The sequence below is a fragment of the Seriola dumerili genome, unplaced genomic scaffold, assembly GCF_002260705.1.
Source record: "Seriola dumerili isolate Sdu_G_001 unplaced genomic scaffold, Sdu_1.0 BDQW01000003.1, whole genome shotgun sequence".
Classification (NCBI taxonomy): Eukaryota; Metazoa; Chordata; class Actinopteri; order Carangiformes; family Carangidae; genus Seriola; species Seriola dumerili.
In genome coordinates this window covers 10672536-10693266 of record NW_019174258.1, presented here as the reverse complement: position 1 = coordinate 10693266, position 20731 = coordinate 10672536, and the positions used below count along the sequence as shown (strand labels likewise).

General features: G+C 40.6%; 1 protein-coding gene across 1 annotated transcript; it reads left to right on the top strand.

Annotated features, from left to right (window-relative positions):
• Positions 1-16688: 16688 nt before the first annotated feature.
• LOC111221785 (cytochrome P450 1A1) lies at positions 16689-20681 on the top strand. Its single transcript, XM_022745348.1, has 7 exons — positions 16689-16797; positions 17372-18243; positions 18367-18493; positions 18589-18678; positions 18936-19059; positions 19243-19329; positions 19537-20681. Exons 2-7 carry the CDS (start codon positions 17404-17406, stop codon positions 19832-19834), a joined length of 1566 nt encoding a protein of 521 aa, XP_022601069.1. The 5' UTR covers positions 16689-16797; positions 17372-17403; the 3' UTR covers positions 19835-20681.
• Positions 20682-20731: the final 50 nt, after the last annotated feature.

Here is a 20731-nt window from a genome sequence, read left to right as displayed (position 1 = left end):
TATAATAGTAAACACTGTTGTGAAATCGACCGCAGTAAAAGATTCAGAAAAGAAGTTTTTACAGAGAACCAAAGTCTAACGAGAACAGAAGATGCAATTCTACGAGGAAACTACAATCCGGGTGCTCATACTTCAATATTTAAAATGTAAATCACACATCACCTATTCAGTTTAGACTTCTAAGTGTACTTACCTCAACACTGACATTAAGGAAATTACATTAATTACTGATCACAAATCAGCACCCACAGACCACTCACCTTGGATCAGTGTCTGTTTTTATACACCCTTTTTTCTACACCAATTACCCCAAACTCCAGTTTTGGTTCCCAGAACTGTTACGCCTTAGGTATTTGGTATTTACAGAAAAGAGGGTGTAATTTATTTTATTTCATTGTATTTTGTTGGTACCTGAATCACACAACAGCTGTACAGCAGCTGTACAGCAAGCTGTATTTTCAAGTGTTTCCAATCTTATTGTTATTTCGGGGTGGTTAATGCAATAATAGTGGTAAACAGCTCCTGTGTCTTTACTGTCAGAGTTCTCCTCTGTCCTACAACTGACAAAGAAAACAGCCTGTGCACAGTGTGAACGATCCTCAATGACAGACAGAGAACACTTTGTCAAGCAGCTGCTGTCATTCACAAAAAAAACTTTTTCATTCATCTGTGCCTGGGAGTGGCTCCAAGGTTGTTTACATGCTCGCTGTGGAGCCAGGAAAACCGAGATTACACGCACATCCCTCTGTTGAATGCTTGCTTCAATATTCTGTATATGTGCTGTGTATTTAATATTAGGCTAATACCTATAAGATCACACAGAGATAACATGTTGTGCATTTTCCAGCTAAATCAGCTAAATCATTGGTCTCTATGCAGATTATAAAACCATATTGAACAGAATTATTGTTGCTTCCATGCACACCTCTCTCTCTCGCTGACATGACAGCGCTATTTGCACGTCTGGAGCATTCATCACGATTGCTCGAAAGCGTATACGAGTCACGCTGTGGCAGCTGGAATGCAGGAGGCATACTTCTACATTTACTCACCTGCCTTTGTACATATAGAAGAAACTGGGGCGTATGCTTAGAAAGGACATAATTGGTGCTGCTCCCATGCATGAACATCTTTCCTCTTTATTTATTTCCTTTACTGCCCTCTGCACGGATTCACAAGCCTGTACCTTGGATATTTAGTGTTGCAATCACAAATATTTCATATGAGTTTAAGGATAGCTCCGTCACAGGTGTCTAAATATCTCCAAGCCATTTGTACATGCTTTATGTTGTTGTAATATGTAATCAAGATACCAACTTGAAGGGATAATTCCAGCTTTGTACAACTTCATTTAATTTTAATTTAATTTCAATGAGTTATGATAACACTGTGTTCACCAAAGTTATTGCTATGATCTGGAAACATGGCAAAACCAAAATGATCCTTCTTGCAGAAAATCTGTCTGGAAAATGAAGAGTTGTGTGTGTCTTTGATATTTTGAATGAAACTCCCAGCGCCTGGTGAAATAACCACTAAATAGGTGTGATCAACGTCATGTGGGACTATTGCAGCTTCCAGTTATGACACTGTTACTGAAACTCACACATTGTCGTGTCATGCTTACTGTCAGTCCATTGCTCCATCCTACAGTTGGATGTGGTGTATCATTGCTGGTTGACCTATTGCACAACAGGTCAAGTTGTGTCATTATATCATGATACAAAGTACAATCACTGAGCCTGTAGAGGAATTTTTTGAGAGTGAATCATGGTCTCCCATTCAAAAAATAGAATGATGGATACTTGTGGTAATTTTTGTTTTCTGTGATCGCACGCAGAGGCTTTGCTCACTGATCAGGAACTGTCCTGCATTCAGCATAAAAAGGATGTGAGGTCATAGCTACAATGTGAGTAAGAAATAAAGGCTGATGTAAATGCTGATATGTAGTCTGGTCATATAATATTGAACAATGACAAACTCTTAAAATAATGACTTCTCCATTTCCAATCACAAGACGCAATGAGAGAATATTACTCCTATTGGCTGACTGAGGTCAAAGTTGAACAAAGGTGAATTGTGACCGTCAGGTTTGGCAGAGCCGACGAGGAGCTCGCACCAAAACAGGAACGGCAGTTTTGACTTCAAGCAAATAATTACAGGGTCTGATGATGGTGAATTATCTGCCTATCAACAGCAGCTATAGTGTCCACCTTCTGAACCTCAACATCACAGTAGCTGACACTACAACCTTTGAATGAATTAAAAGGCCTAATCAATATCCCTAACAGCACTGATTGAAGTGACAGTCTATTCCTGATAAGGGAGCTTGTAGAGGTACCAAGAAGGATCTTGGAGTATCACTGAGCAGAGCACATAAACATCAAAGACACTCAATCCGACAATAAAAAAAAAAAGCTACAGTACATTAACCCGAGGCCAAGCAGTAACATTTTTTTTGTAACTGCTACAATTATGATTGCTCATAAATTACATTTGGGAGCTGAGAACTGGCTTGAGATCAAATCAGAGTAATTTCTCACTTGACAGGCAGGGTAATGGGCTGTTGGCAGATCTATTTGTAACCTCATTTGCTGTGGCACTGCTGGGCAGACTGTGTGGACCCTGCGTCCCATCACCAAATGTGACATGACATCGGCAGCATTTCCTCGTCAGATGGTCTTTTCTCAACAACCCCTCCCCAATCCAAACAATCATTATTAAATGGGATTTCCACATCACTCGTCGGCTCTCAATTTTTATGGAGCGTGCTCGTGCATGAGTGTGGACGGACGTTCTGTAAACATGAAGGAGAAGGAGACAAGGAGACGTTTTTGTTGCTGTGTTTATGAGATGCTCACATCCCAGAGATGGGTGGATGACAGGCAGCGCTGCCCTGCAGGGATCGAAATTTATTTAAGCCAGGTTACACCCATTGGCAACAAACAACCAGACTCACCTCTCTGTGCGTGTGTGTGTGTGTGTGTGTGCGTGTGTCATTCTCACACACACACTCTCCTGCTTACACGCATCCATACCTCCACACATACATACAGCGGCAGACATGCGCACATACTGACTAGCATTGCGACATAAATGTACTGTATGCCCGGTGTGGCAGATCCTTCAGCGCTTTTGTGTCGTGTCTCTTTAACATTCCTGTATCATGATCACCATCTTTAATCTCCTGCTGTGTGAGGGCCTGCAAGCTAACAAGCTGCTGGATTACTGCCTTTACTTATCACACATACCAGCACGGCACAAGGCAGCCGACAACTTACATCTTTACTTTTTATTTACCTCTGCCTGGATTGCATTATATTTACATGCATGTATAAGTGCATAGCAGTGTGTTGGTGGATTGTGTGGCTCACTTTTCCTTTATGTTTTATCATTTTTGCCAATAAGGACAATAGGATGCTGTAAAACTGCACAAAATGTGAATGTTAACATAGGCCCCATCACACACACTAACATCCACATGCATGCATGCATCCTTGCAAACACACCCAACTCTAGTGGCCAAATGTGTGAGCCCTTGTGCATGTTTTTTTTTTTCTTTTTTTCTTTTTTTCACCTGCCTCCTTGTCGCTCACTGTGTTGCATAAAAGAGCATGTTGAGGCACAGGGATCAGATGTTGGAGTGCTTCACAATGCACACGATTAAATCTATTGCCACTGGTACAAAAGGAGGGTCGGTGACTGTGCTGTGTAATTTACACCACTGTCCAGCGGCTAAGTCAGCATTATCAGCCGCGGTGTCGTCATCCTGCCTCTGTTCTCCCACTGCGTGTAATGAATCCAATGTGTCTGAGCCCTGGCATGCACAAATGATTAACTGGTGGCAAACAGAACTGATTAAGGAGATAAAGCTTGGCACACAATAGCCTCAGTGCTCCACGTGTACCTGCATAACCAGAGCTTCCTCACGCAAAGGAATTATTCATCTCTGCCAATCATTCTTTTCGGATTCCTACACCCTCTTCACTCACATTTCTTGACTAGAGAAGACAGAACATGTAAATATATCTGTGCTAACTTTACAGTTTTGCGTGTTGAGTCATGTGATCGTTTGTTACCTTAGAATTGGGTCACAAAAACTACTGAAAGACACTGAGAGGTGCAGAAAGTTAAAAGTTGAAATTCTTCACCAAGGAAGTGGTAAAAGCCAAAAAAAAAAAAACAAACAAGCCACACAATACATACATGAGCACTGTAGGTACTACAGAGCAGTGCCATTAAAAATAGATTTTGGTGAATTTGGCAGAGAAGAAAACCACAATCAAGTGGACGAGGTACAATGTGCAGCACACTTTTGGTAGATCTGTGGTTAGAGATACGGTGCACCCGTGGGCCACATGGAAACATGGTGGGTTTAGGAAGAATCCATTACCATACATTATCAGTGGGTGTGTTAGTGGCTTACTGACATTCACATGGGTTTCTCTCATCTCCTTAAAAAGCTGAGTAATGTAAGTTTGGTAACGTCCAAACCAGCTTCTTTTAATATGGAATATATTTTTTTTTTCATTATTATGATGCAGAGCAGGAAGTGTCATTGCTTAACAAAAGTAACAATGATAGTGGCTATTACAGCTCGGAGGTGGTTGAACGCTAAGACTGTGGACCAGAGGGAAAGTTTGGAGCATCGGTCTCCCAGTCCAACCAGTGAAGCAGCAACGATGTTGACGGGTGGTGTGGGAGTCAGTTGTGACGTCTCCACTGCAAAAAGACTCAGCAGCAAAGGGATGCAGATGTCCAAAAGAGAGGGACAAATGTCTACATTACAGGTATTCTCCAGCTTGCACATTTGTTTCCAGGTTTCTGGGACCAAGATAACCAGGATACGTACGTGCACAGAAGTGTACTCACATTCACAAGTTCACACCAGAGAAGGTTTTGTTTTTCCCCTTCTTTCCCCATGACTCTGAAAGTCTTTGTGCACACCACTGTTGTTTTTGGCTAAATGTGAGTATAGCAAGTGAATAGTTACTGTCTGTTTGTCTGTCAGAAAACTTCCTTTTTCTTCACTTTCTTCGTATGAGTTGTTTGTTCCAGCAGTTCTCTGACCCACTCAGTTCAAACGCAGGAAGTAGTGTGTCGTTCTTACACTAAAGCAAGTATGGTGGATGGAGGCGCAGTGCTCCTCCAGTGTTTTAGTTGCCCATATTTTATCATACCTTCATAATGGGGTGACACATCAGAAAATGTAGATTTGGCTCATTACATTTTGCACTGCTACAACTTACTTTGTCACATGAGAAGTGAGAGGTTTTCATTTACACCATAGCGTTGTCTCAAGCTAATTTTGTTTTGTAAATGTTTATCATTTATCAAGAAAAGTCAGGAGAGAAAAGTCAGCCTGGAAACCTTCTTCTTTAACTTGTGAGGGACTCATCTAGAAACAGTCGGCTGTGAAGCACATCCAACCGGTCCAGCTGATAGAGCACAAATGCACTGTTGGCCTAGAAATGCATAACTGCAAACTTTTTTTTTTTTTTTTTTTTTTTTTTTTTTTTTACACAACTTAGCGTGCTGTCTAAAAAAACGGCCGGTTGATTGTTTTGATAGAAAAGGGTGCCCGATACCTCCCTCAACTCTTTCTGTACACAACCTCCCGACCCTTGGCTCTGTCCGAGCAAACACAGTCTGCACGCAATGCACAATGATTAACCCGCAGATCGTCTATTGTGGGAGGAATCACTCCGTAGGCAAAAAAAAAAAAAAAAAATGGCCCAGTTGCCTGTCTGCAACACGCACACTGCTGCTACCTCCTGTGTGTCTTTCTCTTTCTTTCTTTGCACTGTAAATTGACTCAACTCTCACCAGCCTTACTGTTCATTTGTGGACATTGGTGTCTCCAATATTTATTATATTTATTGATCCATATTATGCCTACTATTTTAAAGTTCTTTAAAGGAATCTGGACACTGATATTTATGGGATTGTACATGTTGCTATTGTAACTACAGCTGACAACAGTATCACTGTCTGTTGGTGGTAGAAACAATTTAAAAGCTAATGTGATCCATTTAATCAAACAGATGTCTCTGCTACGTTCATTAAATGTGCATATGGATGTTTTTGGTCCTATGTGGGTCGAAGTATTATTAGTGCAGTATTTATTTTATATTGATTTATTATTTAGCCTATGTTGTTGCTGAATCTACCGTCTGTGGATTTCGATAACAGGTGGCTGGAGTATCTTTCACTTTCTGTCAGCTTGCCAACAGACCTCACTCATTTATCCTGAAACTTGAAAAGACAGCTCTGGTCCATTTTGACATTATTCTCATGGAGGTTTATCTACAACGACTGATTATGATAAATTTCCCATTGATAATAATACACTAATCACCATGGCCCATTCCTTATAGTTCCCCAAAGTGGGTCAGAGTGAGACCTCTACTCTGAAATCATCGTCTGTGGATTAACCCGTATGATAGGCTGATGGCCCTGTTGGTTTGCACTGCAAAAAGAATGAAGGTTGTAGTGGGGGCAATCTGTGTGTGTGTGTGTGTGTGTGTGTGTGTGTGTGTGTGTGTGTGTGTGTGTGTGTGTGTGTGAGAATGAGCGTGCGTGCGTGCGTGCGTGCGTGCGTGTGTGTGTGTGTAGGAGGGTTAATTTGTGTCATGCATGACTTGTTTTGCGTGCCAAGCTTATCCATATCTTATTTCCCAATAGAAAAAAAAAAAAAGATTGACTGACTTCCACAGCAAAAATATAAACTCTTATTTATCCTTAAGAAAATAAATAGGACATGACGCAACAGGTGTGGCCAGTTATTCACACAAACATACAAAGATAACTTTTGTTTGTCTACAAGAAAACTTCCCATGGCACCTTTAGACTGCATCTATCAATACACAATCTAGAGGTAAGAAAAACAAAACACACCAGTAACTAATCACTTTACAAAGCTGCTGTTATATATATATATTTTTTTCTTGCACTGTGGGTCATGACTCCCTTAAGACACGCATCATCACTGGTTTCTCTTTCCCTCCTTGGCTCTGCCTATTTACGCTCAGTTATGACACCTTCGTGCTCCACTAAAGAGGGAGAGGTGACAGAAAGATGGATGACCGAGATATTTCCGCACGCAACTATTGTTATTGCCGCGGAGCGCAAATACTGGGGCTTGCATAAGGCCAGAGGAGGGTTGTGGGGAGGGGAGGGGAAACCATTAGCTCAGTTACTAATCTGGTATTCACGCCTGGTCAGGAAGGGAAGGTGATTCCAGTGCCCCCCACCCATACACTCACAAACACAAAACAGACACACTCACGAAATCTCTCCCCCCCGTCATGCAAAAACACACACACACACCAGGAGAAAAGTTTTTTTCCTCCCAAGAATGCTGCACCGTGTTTGTATGTGAATGTGTTGCGTTCACAGTTGCGTGTGAAAGTCATATCAGCAGCGGTTGTTCAGCTGATTTTGGCGCTTACGTGGCGACCCACCCTGACCCAGTTATGTATTGATCATGACTTCTGTTCTGGCCTGAACTGACTCTGTCTTCTAATCTACAATCACCTGCAGCAGCAGCCACTTGTCATTTGATAAACCACAGTCTCATCGTGTCATTATTTATCCTGAGATCAATTCAATTCAATCAATTACAAAGAACAAATAATATCAAATGTTTTCAGAAAAACTTGACTTTATTGCTTTTTGATTCTTAAAACTCTGAACTTATAACTTCCACATTCATTTGATAGTAAGTCAAATGTATAGGTCTCAACAATGGCAACCCAACATGAGTTACCTTTAGTGTAATACCTTTAATTCCACATAATGAAATAAAAATAAAAGGACAAAATCACAATATCAACAGCATCATTTCATAAAATTCAGCACTATGTGTAACACTTTTCATGCATGAGTGGATGAAAGCTTGATGCAGCAGGAATTGCACGTCTGAACTGAACGTTTTTGTCGCGAAAAGACAATATCGACATCTTCTGTGTGCAACATGTGCTCTACAGTGCATCATTCAATGTATCCAGCAATGAATGTATGACAGCAGGTGTGCTGCTGACCTGTCTATTCATTTTATTTATTCACATTTCTACTGATAATAAAAGTAACAATGTTACTTGGTGTTGTTTAAGTCAATTTTCTCATATAACAAGAAAACCACCGTCATTTGTTATGTCGGAGTTGATGACAAGAAAACCGAAAGCATCTTCCAGATATTTCCAAGAATGAGATGTCTTCTCTTTGAGGGCTTGGTGACCGAATGTTCCCAGGGTGGAAAGTATACTACAGTATTTCCATTTTACGTGGCCTGCACTATTTCAGATGGAAATATTGTATTTTACTTCACCACATTTTTAACAGCTACAGTTACTGTGAATGGTCCAGGCACAGGTTTTATGATTCACCTCACCTTAGAATAAACTGGAAATTCACAGTAACTGTGGGTTAAGACTAAAAATAGTCAGATTTTGAAGAGGAGAAATTGAAATTATATTTTATCAAGACTGTAGCTAACCTATAAGGTAATATATAATCAAAATGACTGTGTTTGTCTACGTATATGACTCAACAGGTATTCAAGCACCAGTCAGTCAGAGTGGCGTGCTGCACGTTGTAGCCACGACCTAATGAAACAAGCACTGTTACACCCTGCATGCAACAAGGAGCTGTATATTGTCTTACTATCAAACTGAGTACTTTGACCATAGTACATACAACAGATTATGTAATAATGTGTACTAGAAAACACTGAATGCAGTTTTGCAGGGCATGAGATAAAGCAAAAACGTCTTTTGAATGTCTGACACAGTCATACCAATTTTAGCTCTATATTAATTCTTCCCCATAATGCAGTGAATGGGATATTCTGTAAATTTGTATTAGGTCACAGGCAACATTCATGTGAGGTGTCATGACCTGCAGTCCAAAATAATCCTATTAAGGTTTGCTCGATCGGGGCACACGCAAGGGCAGGAGCCTGCTCACCGACGTCCTACTGGTCGAGCCATTGTTCTCTTTGATATAAAACCAACTCTATGTGTTATTACATTTGTTACAGAAAAGTTTAGCTTTTGAGCTTACAACTGATACAACAGTAGAGTGAGCATTAAAGCTGCACACACTGATCTTACACAAGTTCAGTTTAGTCATCACGAGAAGTGCTACTCTGATAACAGCTGTATAACGTCTTCTGAGGCTCTGGACGGAGACTTCCATAGTTAAAAAAAAAAAATAGCTGTGGTGCTGAAGGTGCTGGCGTCCTGAGAAAGATGATACTGAGTACTGAGCTGAGCATCATGGGAAATGTAGGGCCCAAGAGCTTGACCCATACTGAAGAATAAGAGTTAAGTTATTCAGCATCTGCTGCTACAATTTTGACAAATCAGTAATTACATTACATTTACTACTGCCAGCAACACTCCACTACTTTGATACTTGGGAATTGGTTTGTTCACTGTCTTACTGAGAATTAGATTTGATGGTTAATATCAGCTTGGTCTCTCTGTGTTCAGTGGACAGACTGGTCTGGGAGATGACACAGGGGCTTGAGGTGGGGGGGGGGAGCAATTAGCCGGTACCAAATGAGGAGAGATGCAACTCCCAGTAACTACAAATTTAATACAAAGGATGAATTGTGTGCATGGTGACGATTTGAAGGCACCTTTGACCGAGCCGTGCTGAGAAACAAAAGTAGAGTCACAAGTTATTTTTGCTGTTGAGTAATCAGTAGACATGTGCCTAGTAGACTCGGCCTAATGTAGTTAATTTTTCAATTAGTGATGTGTATCGAGTAATTTATTTAAAGTTTTTGGGTAACTTACTTGTGAGTCCCCCATTTTTATCAGTGTAATATTAATTTGATGGAGCACCTCGTTAATTCCTGTGTCATCCAAATTACTGGTGCTCTAATGGTCAAAGCCTCAGTGATCCACCAACTTGTGATATTTGCTCAAATTTAAGGTAACACATGAAATATGGACAATCTCTACACCTGGGATACCTGCAGACATGCACATGTAACTTTGCAGAAGAGGCCTCGTTGCTATTGGTTCCAATGCACCAAGTTGGAGGGGCAACAGGAGAATTTAATGTGACACTTGACAGATCATTGAAGGGGAAATTCCCATTTTGTTTTCCCACTTCCTTGACGTTCATAGCTCATCAGTTCTGGATCAGGTGAAGACTTTGCTCTTGTTCAAGAACATTTCAACACCATCACCACAACCACCTCCACCTCCGCACAGAAATCAATGTCTTTTTTAGTGAGCCCTAAAGGAAGTGTATTCTACGTAGAGCTGACACAGGGGTACATCTTTATCTGGACAGTTCTTTATTTTTGATTTTCTACTTTCAAAAGCAACATCAAAAGTAATGATAACTGTATAAACACTGGGAACACCGGCTGTATAAAATGCTTCAAAATACAATGACCATCTTTTGGGTATTTGGACTTGGGCTTTATCACTAACTATACTTTGAAAAGATTTTAAATCTTTCTGACAACCATAAAGGTGCATTCATTCATCAGCTGATACTAAATCATGAAAAGCACCACACAGAAAAGAACAAGTTTGAGACAGCGCCGGTATGCAAAGAAAGATATTCACACACTGCAACGGAGGTACACACCTGCTCTGAAGGTGTGTGCGTGACAGCCTTTGCGTGAGTAGGAACTAACAACCTTCACAGTCATTACACCTGCTTTTATGTTCAAGAATTCTTTAAGAGGTAATGGCTCTGGGCAAAACATATTTTTCCTGTTTTCTTTTTCCCCCCCAGTTCTGTGAAATGGACATGGGCAAACACTAACACCAAACACCTCCAGGCCAGCGTCCAGCTCTGCATTCCAGCTCATCCTGTGCACACTGAGGTGACCCACCTGTGTTTTACCTGTGGTCAGCTCTACACACGGCTCTGGAGCTATACAGTAGCACCACTCTTCGCTTCTTGTAGTAGCCTGTAATCCTTTTAATCTTTTTAAGAAGTTAATAGACTACCTCACCACAGAATCTAACCACTGACTCACATCCGGGCTTCCACATCCTTCTTCCTGTTTCTCTCAGTAGAAAAAAAAAAGAATCCCCATCAGTTCAGCTTTGATTTTTCTATCCTTTGACCTTCCATTTTTTCTTGCATGAGTCAGGTTTAATATCTAGAAACTTACTTTAGCTGGACTGACTAATGAAAAGGACTAATTGCTAAAAAAGATTTTTGTTTTTAAATGGTGAAGTTCAGTTTTCCAGCCCAACTTGTGTGACATTTACAGTCGCTCCGTCTCAAGCTGTGATTGCTGCTCACCCGCTGTGATCTGACTCACACTCCTGCAGCCTGAGTGCTCACTGAGAATGCAGCCGGTCTGCACACAATCACAGTCACGTTCATCTTTAATCAGGTTCAGTTTCATCTCTGGGGAGCACAGTCGCACTCAACACACACACACACAATCTAAAAATGCAACCAAGTTTGAACGGTGTGGATCAGAATCAGCTCAGGTGGTAAATACAGTAACTGGTGTTTATTTAGAAAGTTGCTGCACTGTAAAAACAACAAAATAGAATTGATTAAATAGAAATTAAAAATGTTTTAACTTTAAACGTGTCTGGGCTTCCTTAAAAAATTTTAAGTTGAGTGAATTTGAAAAAACAAGTTGAGGAATTTTGTAATGATTCAAAGCAAATAAACTTTTATAGTCACATAAACTTGGTATTTATTCAGTTGTATTGTTTACACAACTTAATCACAATTCGGTTCCTAGTCAGTCAACACAATCTTATAGTTACTTCTACATCATTTTAGGAGTTTTGAAAATGTGAAACCCGTAAAAGTTAAGTTAACTGAACTTTAAAAGTCCAATAAACTTTACTTTTACATCTCCTCATGTTAAATAGTCAGTTCTTCATCGGACACACTGAAGCCACTTTCTGCCAGTGTCAGTACAAAGACAGCAGTCGAGGCTGTTCACGGTGACTTTGTTGAATTTACAGTGTGCCAGTGATGGGACTGAATTCAGTATCAACCTTCATTGTGGTTTTATCATTATGGAACGAAACAACAGTGACATACCTTTGCATGTACTGAAGACACACAGCGAGTTTACATCATGTCTGTTTTCTTCAAACTACCAAAAAAGAGAGTTTCTGGAGAGATTTAACTCACTGGTAAAGGTTTTGTTTCTTTCAAAACTGCACTGAGTGAATTATCAATACTTCATTCATCTCATCATCTCAAGTCAAAAGACCTCAAGTTAGATCAACTCACATTTATTGGTTCTTAAGTCTGATAATTAAAACTAGACATTCAAAGTTGGATTAACTTGAAATAACAACATGTATATATTTACATTAAGTAAATGAGAAAAGATGAGTTGATTTCACTAAATTGCTGTGTGATATTCTTTTTAACAGTGTGTAGACTTGAGTTTTATACAGGCTCATTACACTGCAATAAAGTCATTTCATTCATACACCCTCAACACTGCTCAAAGATGAGTTTCCCTTTAAACCAGCCCACAAGAACAATATGACACACAGTCCCTAATTACCAGCAATGTGTCCATCAGAACCACATAAACAGTATTTTACTTTTATTTGTCAACAGCAATGTGTCATATCATTGCAGGTGATATATGACATATGCACTAACAAAAGAAATAAAGTTTTCAGTGCACAGTATCATAATCCTCACTCATGTTTCCTGAGCCATAATTACAGTCTCTGATCTTAGACATTTTGGACTGAGAGCTGGGTTTTCTTCCCCATAGTAGGATTCTCAAAATGTTCATTTCAATGTCCCTCAAGTTATACAGTATATACAGGCCTACATATATGTTGTTGTTGTTTTAATCATGGAAATATTATGCAGATACAGTTCAGAAAGTGAAGCCATGGTCAGTCATAAGAATTGTCCTGACAACTTGTAGCATATGGAATGAAATTATTCTTCATTTTGCCGGATGACTCCCAGCACCCTCTCCACCGATCCCAGGCTCCACTCTGGGACCGCGCTGCGTGAGAGAGAAAGGGTGACTAGTTCACCTTGTTTAATAAGGTCCAGTTTTCGTAACTTGTTTTGCCGTTTGGTGGGTTCTCGCCCGTGTGGCTGCTCAGTCCGGCCCCACCGTGTTGCATGACTGCAATGAATGAAGCCTGAGTGGCAGATTGCATGACTCCAAAGCCCCAAGATCCTCGCATTTACAGAAGCTATAGCGCGCAAATATGTGCACCTTCGTGCCCAAGCAGGGAAAAAAAAGGGAGTCTCGCGTCCTGCGCTCTTTGTTCTGCAAGTTTAAGACCCTTGTGTCTTTTCCAGAGGCTGCTGCCTTCGCGTGACTTGACCAAGCAGATTTAGGATTGTCCAGAAGACCGAGACCCTCCCCTCTGGACGGCAGCTCCGCTTCTCACGCAACCTGCAGCACCAGAGGCGCAGCGCCGAGGCGCACAGCAAGAGTCCCCGGAGAGTCAACTCACAGTCCGGGAGGATCAGCACAGCGCTGAGCCGCGCGGATTACGACAAATACATGAACAACCCAAACTTTTACCTGCCGGACTTTTCCTTTTCTCTCAAAATCTGATCCTGACTCCGTAGCTTTACTCCCGGGGCACATTGTTGGGATGTGGTAAAGCATGGTTTTACCGCCACAGTGCCGGCCAGTTAACAGAAGAGTAAACTCAAGCTTGTGTTCGAATACAGTTTTTTTTACAGCAGAAAAAAATATACAAAAAAAAAAAAATTACACCAGCATTTACCCATAAACAGCAAACAGTTATTTTTAACCTTAAAGGCGATTATGGCGAAACACCAAAAAAAACTGACTTGATTTGGGAACTAAGCCTTTAAATAACGTACTGTTGTTATCTGATCTTCAAATAAGTAATAAATATTCCGCTCTCAAAAAAGGAGACATTTCTTGGACACACACCCTCAACACTATGATGAACAGAATATATTTAAGGGAATTTGATGATAATAAATCAGGTGCTTCTGCTTCACCTCTGGTGCTGTCACAGGGCATGGGTGTATTTTAAAATTGAGACTGTGAGTCTCTTTTCCCAGTTTCTTTATAATTTCAGGAAATATCAGGAGAACTGTGTCTCCTTCATATTACACTACGATATATAATATACAACGTATAATTCAAGGAATAAGAAGCCCAGTCCTAAAACACCTGCTTGATATTTTGCAAAGCTCAAATCAAAATTACAATTGATCTGTACCTGAACTTTTTCACATTCAAATGATAAATTACAGAACAAGTTTCGTGTTTTTTCCGTTTTACTGTAATACAGCCTTTATATTGTAAAGAAACAGAGTGATGGAGAGTGACTGACATTTTCACTCAACGTGACACAGGCTATGATGATGACCTCCAGTAGCCTACTGTTTATACTGTATTTGTCCTTCCATCTGTGGCTGTGCTGTAAACCAAATCTCAAAATTCATACTAACTGTTCAAAAACTGATTAAATGTCCAGGTTCAGTCAAACACAAACCTTTAGCGACTCTGGTGGTGACATGCAGCAGAGAAACTGAGTGTAAATCAGCTCTTTGCTTTCCTACATCAGGATAATTTACACTTCACCTGAAGCAAATCACATTTTGACTTAAGACACGTTTCACTAACAAAGAATACATGAAGAATAAATGAGGAAACGTTTCAGTGATTGTCATATTTGTTGAAAAGAAAAAGAAAAAAAATGTGCACATGGTTTTCACATATAAGCACTGGTGTGTTTACGATCATGGATAAATCAAAAGAGAAATCGTGTACATTTTGAAAGAGACACTATATATTTGAGCTCATGTTCATCATAACCCCATCAGTCTTTCCTCCATCTCTGGTTCTTAATTGAATCTAACAGAACAAAGATTCTGGTATAACAGCACAGACTGCGGTACAATACCTGTTGCACAATCCCGGACCGACTGTGGCCGGAGCGTTGCGAAGTCACCACAAGACAGTGGTTTTACAGATGTAAAATAAAGTCTCATTAGAGTTTTAAGGTTCTGAAAATCAATAACCGTTTGATCAAAATTTATCAAAATTTCATCATTAAAAAAAATCAATGTTATACTGATTTTTCATTATAAAAAACAAAAAAAACACTTTTCTTTTTATGAGAAAATGCTTGATAACTGGGCTGTCATGCTCACAGTGTGAAACTGCTCAGCAGGGTTGACAGATCTAATGAAAGTATCAGACATGTTGCCTTTGTGGAGCCCCAAAGTGGCACAAAACGTACAGACGTGCTGTGCTGTAAATACTCAGAAAATGTTCTCTGGCTTTAAAAGGTTGAAAAAGGGACAAAGAGGAATGGTATTGAACTCATCTACCCTTGCACTCCAGCAGTGCTGCCCGATTGCCCCCCCTCCCTCCTTCCCTCCTTCCCTCCTTCCCTCCCCAGCATCCTCTTCAAAGGGGAGGTGAGGGTTTGATCACTGCGCTCTCACGCAACTGGTCAATCTTTAACTCCAGCGGAGAACTAACAGGTACAAGCACGCAATGGCATTTTACTGTTTTATCAGGACTTAAACCTCACTCTCACAAACTCCCATTCTCTCACCAAAGCTCTATTTCTGTTGCTGTAGGCAAACAGAGAGAGAACAAACCACATAAGAGTCATGAAACTGTTTGTAGAGCCTTGTGTGTTGTGTTGCGTAAATTTAATTTATTTATTTCTTTCTCTTCGCTCTTACTGTGCTGCACAATACTCCCTGATCTTTCCTGATTTTTACAGGATACAGCCTAATAAACTTGTGCTGATGTATTTTAATTTGCATAAATCGAAATATTCTTGTCACTAGTTACCAGTTAAACACATTTTCCATTATAACACAAGCTTCCCAAAAATGTTGATTCAAGCCAGTTTTGATATCACATAATCCTCTCATCAACAGAGCTGAGCGAGGACACTGCATGATCAACAGGACTTTGATGAATTGACAAATAAAAGCTGCTTTGCTATTAACCACTGGATGATCGATACGGTTTGGGTTTGCAGGTTGGCTATGGGAGAGTAATTTGCAACACTTAATATATCAATAAGTTTGATTCATTGATCAGAATAAAGTTTGATGAATGTCCTGCATCAGCAAACACATCATTGGCACAGATGAGATCAAAGACCATAGTTTATATATTATAGCCCAAATATGATATAAACACAGAAGCCAATCGCAAGACTGCGTCTGCAAATCCCTTTAAAACACCCTGCAGTAGATGTATCAAGCCGAATACTGTTACCACAGACTGAAAACTGTTTTATAGTGGGGGAAGTTACACACGCCTATGATGGTTATTCTCATCTGTCCATAAAACATAAAACATAAACCGCAGGACTATTAATTCCTGTAGTTTTCAAACTTTGCATCAACAACTGTGAAATAAACAAAACTGTAGCTGGTGTAGAAATGTAGTTTCAAACGGTTTCGAATCTCGGGTAGGCACACACACACACACACACACACACACACACACACACACACACACACACAAACACACACACACACACACACACACACACACACACACACACACACACACACACACACCAGACATACACCTACACCCACACCTTTTCTATGTACTAAACTTCATTCATGACAGACAGAGCGAGAGAGAGAGGGAGAGGGAGAGGGAGAGGGGGATTACGTCATGCACAGCAGCCAATGAAGCTGTGGAGCGCACTATAAAGCCAGAGCCCAATCTCTGTTTTTGGGACATCAAGAGAGTAAACGCGGACAATAACTCAACTGATCTATACTATTTTGAAAAGTACCTCTGGGATCACAGCATTTTTCCTCTTTGACTCTTCAGCTAAGGTAAGCTTAATGTCACAGATAAGAGCAAAGTGCTGAGTGGAGATTGTTTGGTCAGAATAACTTGTATAAGTATGAGGTTCGTCTTTGCAGGTGCAAACTTAAATATGCTCATTGTTTTTAATAAGACTATTGTTTTTTATTGGTGGCTTTTCTATGAGCCTGTTTGTGGTGGTACTAAACTTAGCCTTACAAAGCCTAAGACTTTGCATTGACCATCACCTGTGTAAAGGGCTGTTGTGCAGCATGTAATAATCATAATGAGAATGATGATAAGCTTTATTTATATAGGTCTAGCATTTTGCTTAACAATGCTACTTAGTGCTTTACAAAAAGAAATAAAACCAGACAAGGCAAATAAAATGAAAATGAGACCAAAGAAATGTAAGCATATGGAGTCATGTTAATAATAAGATCAATGCATGAAAGCTTATAGAGTCACGTTAATAACAAACACATGCCTTGTGACAGTCTTTACTAACTTTAAACTTTATGGTTCATGTCGTCAACATGTTGCACAACACCTCTTCTCCTCCCTGCCTTCACTACTCTAATGCCCCTCCTATTTAATTTCCAGGTTGTGTTGAAGCCAGAAAAAAAGTTATCATCATGGTGCTAATGATACTCCCATTCATTGGATCAGTGTCGGTTTCTGAGAGTTTGGTGGCCATGACAACGGTGTGTCTGGTCTATCTAATTCTCAGGTTTTTCCGCACTAAGATTCCTGAGGGGCTTCGTCAGCTCCCAGGGCCAAAGCCCCTGCCTATAATTGGGAATGTGCTGGAGGTGGGAAGCAAACCTTACCTGAGTCTCACTGCTATGAGCAAGCGATACGGCAATGTATTCCAGATCCAGATCGGCATGCGCCCTGTGGTTGTGCTGAGCGGCAGTGAAACTGTTCGACAGGCTCTCATCAAGCAAGGGGACGAGTTTGCAGGCAGACCCGACCTGTACAGCTTTCGCTTCATCAACAATGGCAAGAGTCTGGCCTTCAGTACCGACCAGGCCGGTGTCTGGCGTGCCCGCAGAAAGCTGGCCTACAGTGCCCTGCGCTCCTTCTCCACCCTGGAGGGCACAACCCCAGAATACTCATGCATTCTGGAAGAACACATCTGCAAAGAGGGAGAGTATCTGATCAAACAGCTCAACACCGCCATGAAGGCCGACGGCAGCTTCGACCCATTCCGCTACATTGTGGTCTCTGTGGCTAATGTGATCTGTGGCATGTGCTTCGGCCGACGGTACGACCACAACGATCAGGAGCTACTCAGCCTGGTGAACATCAGTGATGAATTCGGCCAGGTGGTGGGCAGTGGCAACCCAGCAGACTTCATCCCTATCCTTCAATTCCTGCCCAGCACAACAATGAAGAGGTTTGTGCGCATCAATGATCGCTTCAATAAGTTTGTGCAAAAGATCGTCAGCGAGCACTACACCACCTACGACAAGGTACACCGCCGCTATATCATTCATGAAATTTTCATTCCTCCGTTCTTGTTTAGAGACATTATTTCCTCTTTCAGTCACTGCGTATTTAAACTTTAATGAGATTGTCCAATCATTTCCTTTCAGGACAACATCCGTGACATCACTGACTCCCTCATTGATCACTGTGAGGACAGGAAGCTGGATGAGAACTCCAATGTCCAAATGTCAGATGAGAAGATTGTAGGAATAGTCAACGACCTGTTTGGAGCTGGTACGTCTATATGTTGAATGATCTGATCATAAGTGACCTCTGTATAAATACTTTTGAAAAAAAGTCCTGACAGAGTTTTGTTTTTCTCTGTCTAGGTTTTGACACCATCTCTACTGCCCTGTCATGGTCGGTGATGTACTTGGTGGCTTACCCAGAGATCCAGGAGAGGCTTTATCAAGAACTGAGTAAGTACAGCTTTTTTACACAGTATAGATCTTGGATGTTACATTTATCTGGCAGTAAAGTAAAAGTGTGATAAATGCATGGCTTTGATGACCAGTGGATATAACAGGGTTATTTATATCCTTGCACTGATTCAAGGGGAAAGAGTAGTGCAGGAACACGCATTTTGCTACTCTCAAAGTCGAATGTCTGATTGTGAGATAGGACGGTAGACTGCAGCCTCCATCCTCACCCTGGATTACTATTCTTTATTTTTCAGAGGACAAAGTGGGCCTGGACCGTTCTCCTCTTCTCTCTGATAAACCCAAGTTACCTTTCCTGGACGCTTTCATCCTGGAGATCTTTCGCCACTCTTCATTCCTGCCCTTCACTATCCCACACTGGTGAGGTTCATGTCTTTTTGATGAGATTACCACAGGTGACAACTGACAATGAGATGCTAATACCATGCTATCAGAGATTCACACAAAGACGGAGACCAGGACATGGTTGTCACTAGCATAATAATGTATGTGGTATAAACCTGTAAATAAACAATAGACTAACACTTAGTTTTTCTTTTTCAGCACCTCAAAAGACACATCTCTGAATGGCTACTTCATTCCCAAAGACACATGTATCTTCATCAATCAGTGGCAAATCAACCATGATCCGTAAGTTCTTTTTGTTTCATTTTCTTTCTTACTTTTTTTTTTTTTTTGCTCAAGAGCACACCGTAGGTAGTTAAAAAGGAAGACACATAGCAGCCTCAATTCACTTCCCAAACCTGGCTGAATCAAAGAGATTAAATCTCTAATTTATCATGCTTTCAGGGTTATTTGTACCCCCTATCTTATTTCTTCATTCTCTCCACTTTTCAGTGAGCTGTGGAAAGATCCATCCTTGTTCAACCCAGACCGCTTCCTGAACGCTGACGGCAGTGAGGTCAACAAGCTGGAAGGAGAGAAGGTGATGGTTTTTGGCATGGGAAAGCGGCGCTGTATCGGTGAGGTCATTGCACGAAATGAAGTCTACCTCTTCTTGGCAATCATTATCCAGAAGCTGCACTTCCACGCCATGCCTGGAGAGCCGCTGGACATGACACCTGAATACGGTCTCACAATGAAGCACAAACGCTGCCACCTGAGAGCCACAATGCGAGCAAGGAATGAGCAGTGAACTTATTTACCATGTACAATGTATGACTCAACAGATGGTATAAATTGACTCTAGCACTGTAAGGGTCACAGTCAAATTAAAGTGTAAGTGTCAGTGGAGGAAGCATCTTTCTCAGAATGTAAGGCACTGCATGCCAAATTTGATCTACAAAGCTAATGGCATTAAAGCAAATAAGTGAAATTTGCTTGTGGAAGATTGTCAGAGATGTGTAGGGTTGTGTGAACATATCTCTGTCATGTTTTTGGGTCTCTAAGAGATACTCCTGCACATGGTTGGTGCTTCTCAGTGAAGTAAAAGGAGATACTTGGCTCTCCTATTGTGTTGTCCAGTAATCTAAACTGCTCCCATTCATAAAACACACTGAAACTTTTAAAAGTTGCCTTGTTCAACTTTGGGACAAACTGTATGCTTTACTGGATAGGCATTATTATTTAGACCATTGCAACCTTTTTCTTTTCTGTGACATCAGAACAGATATTACCTTATGATACCATTTATACTTGTAAGCTATTTTTATTCCATTATAATGTGGATGTAAGACACTGAAGATATATTTGTATCCCAAAATGTGATTTTGTGTGTATATCAAGTTCTTTCTATTTTATAAAGTAATTTTTTATGTGCCTAGCGTTTGTATATATTTGAGGTGAAATAGTTTTGCTGTGCATCTATATGATCTATCAGGACACCAAAAGAGTTCCAATGATTTTTGGAATATATTAGTAAGCTATACAATTTTTTATTTCTATCGCTAATGTATCAATGATTGTATAACATGTAAGGGCATGTGACTGGAGCATCCTTTAATCAGCCTCACAAATAAAATAAAACATATGGTTTAATGATCCTCTTGTTCCTATTTCTTGCTTGATTTGAAAGAAAATAAACACACCCACT

What these genes read in the sequence shown, in the direction of transcription:
- LOC111221785 (XM_022745348.1), top strand. Translation starts at nt 17,404, where the DNA reads ATGGTGCTAATGATACTCCCATTCATTGGATCAGTGTCGGTTTCTGAG. An exon ending in GAGGCTTTATCAAGAACTGA is followed by an intron (nt 18,679 to 18,935) that starts GTAAGTACAGCT and finishes TTTATTTTTCAG; the next exon opens with AGGACAAAGTGGGCCTGGAC. An exon ending in CCCTTCACTATCCCACACTG is followed by an intron (nt 19,060 to 19,242) that starts GTGAGGTTCATG and finishes TTTCTTTTTCAG; the next exon opens with CACCTCAAAAGACACATCTC.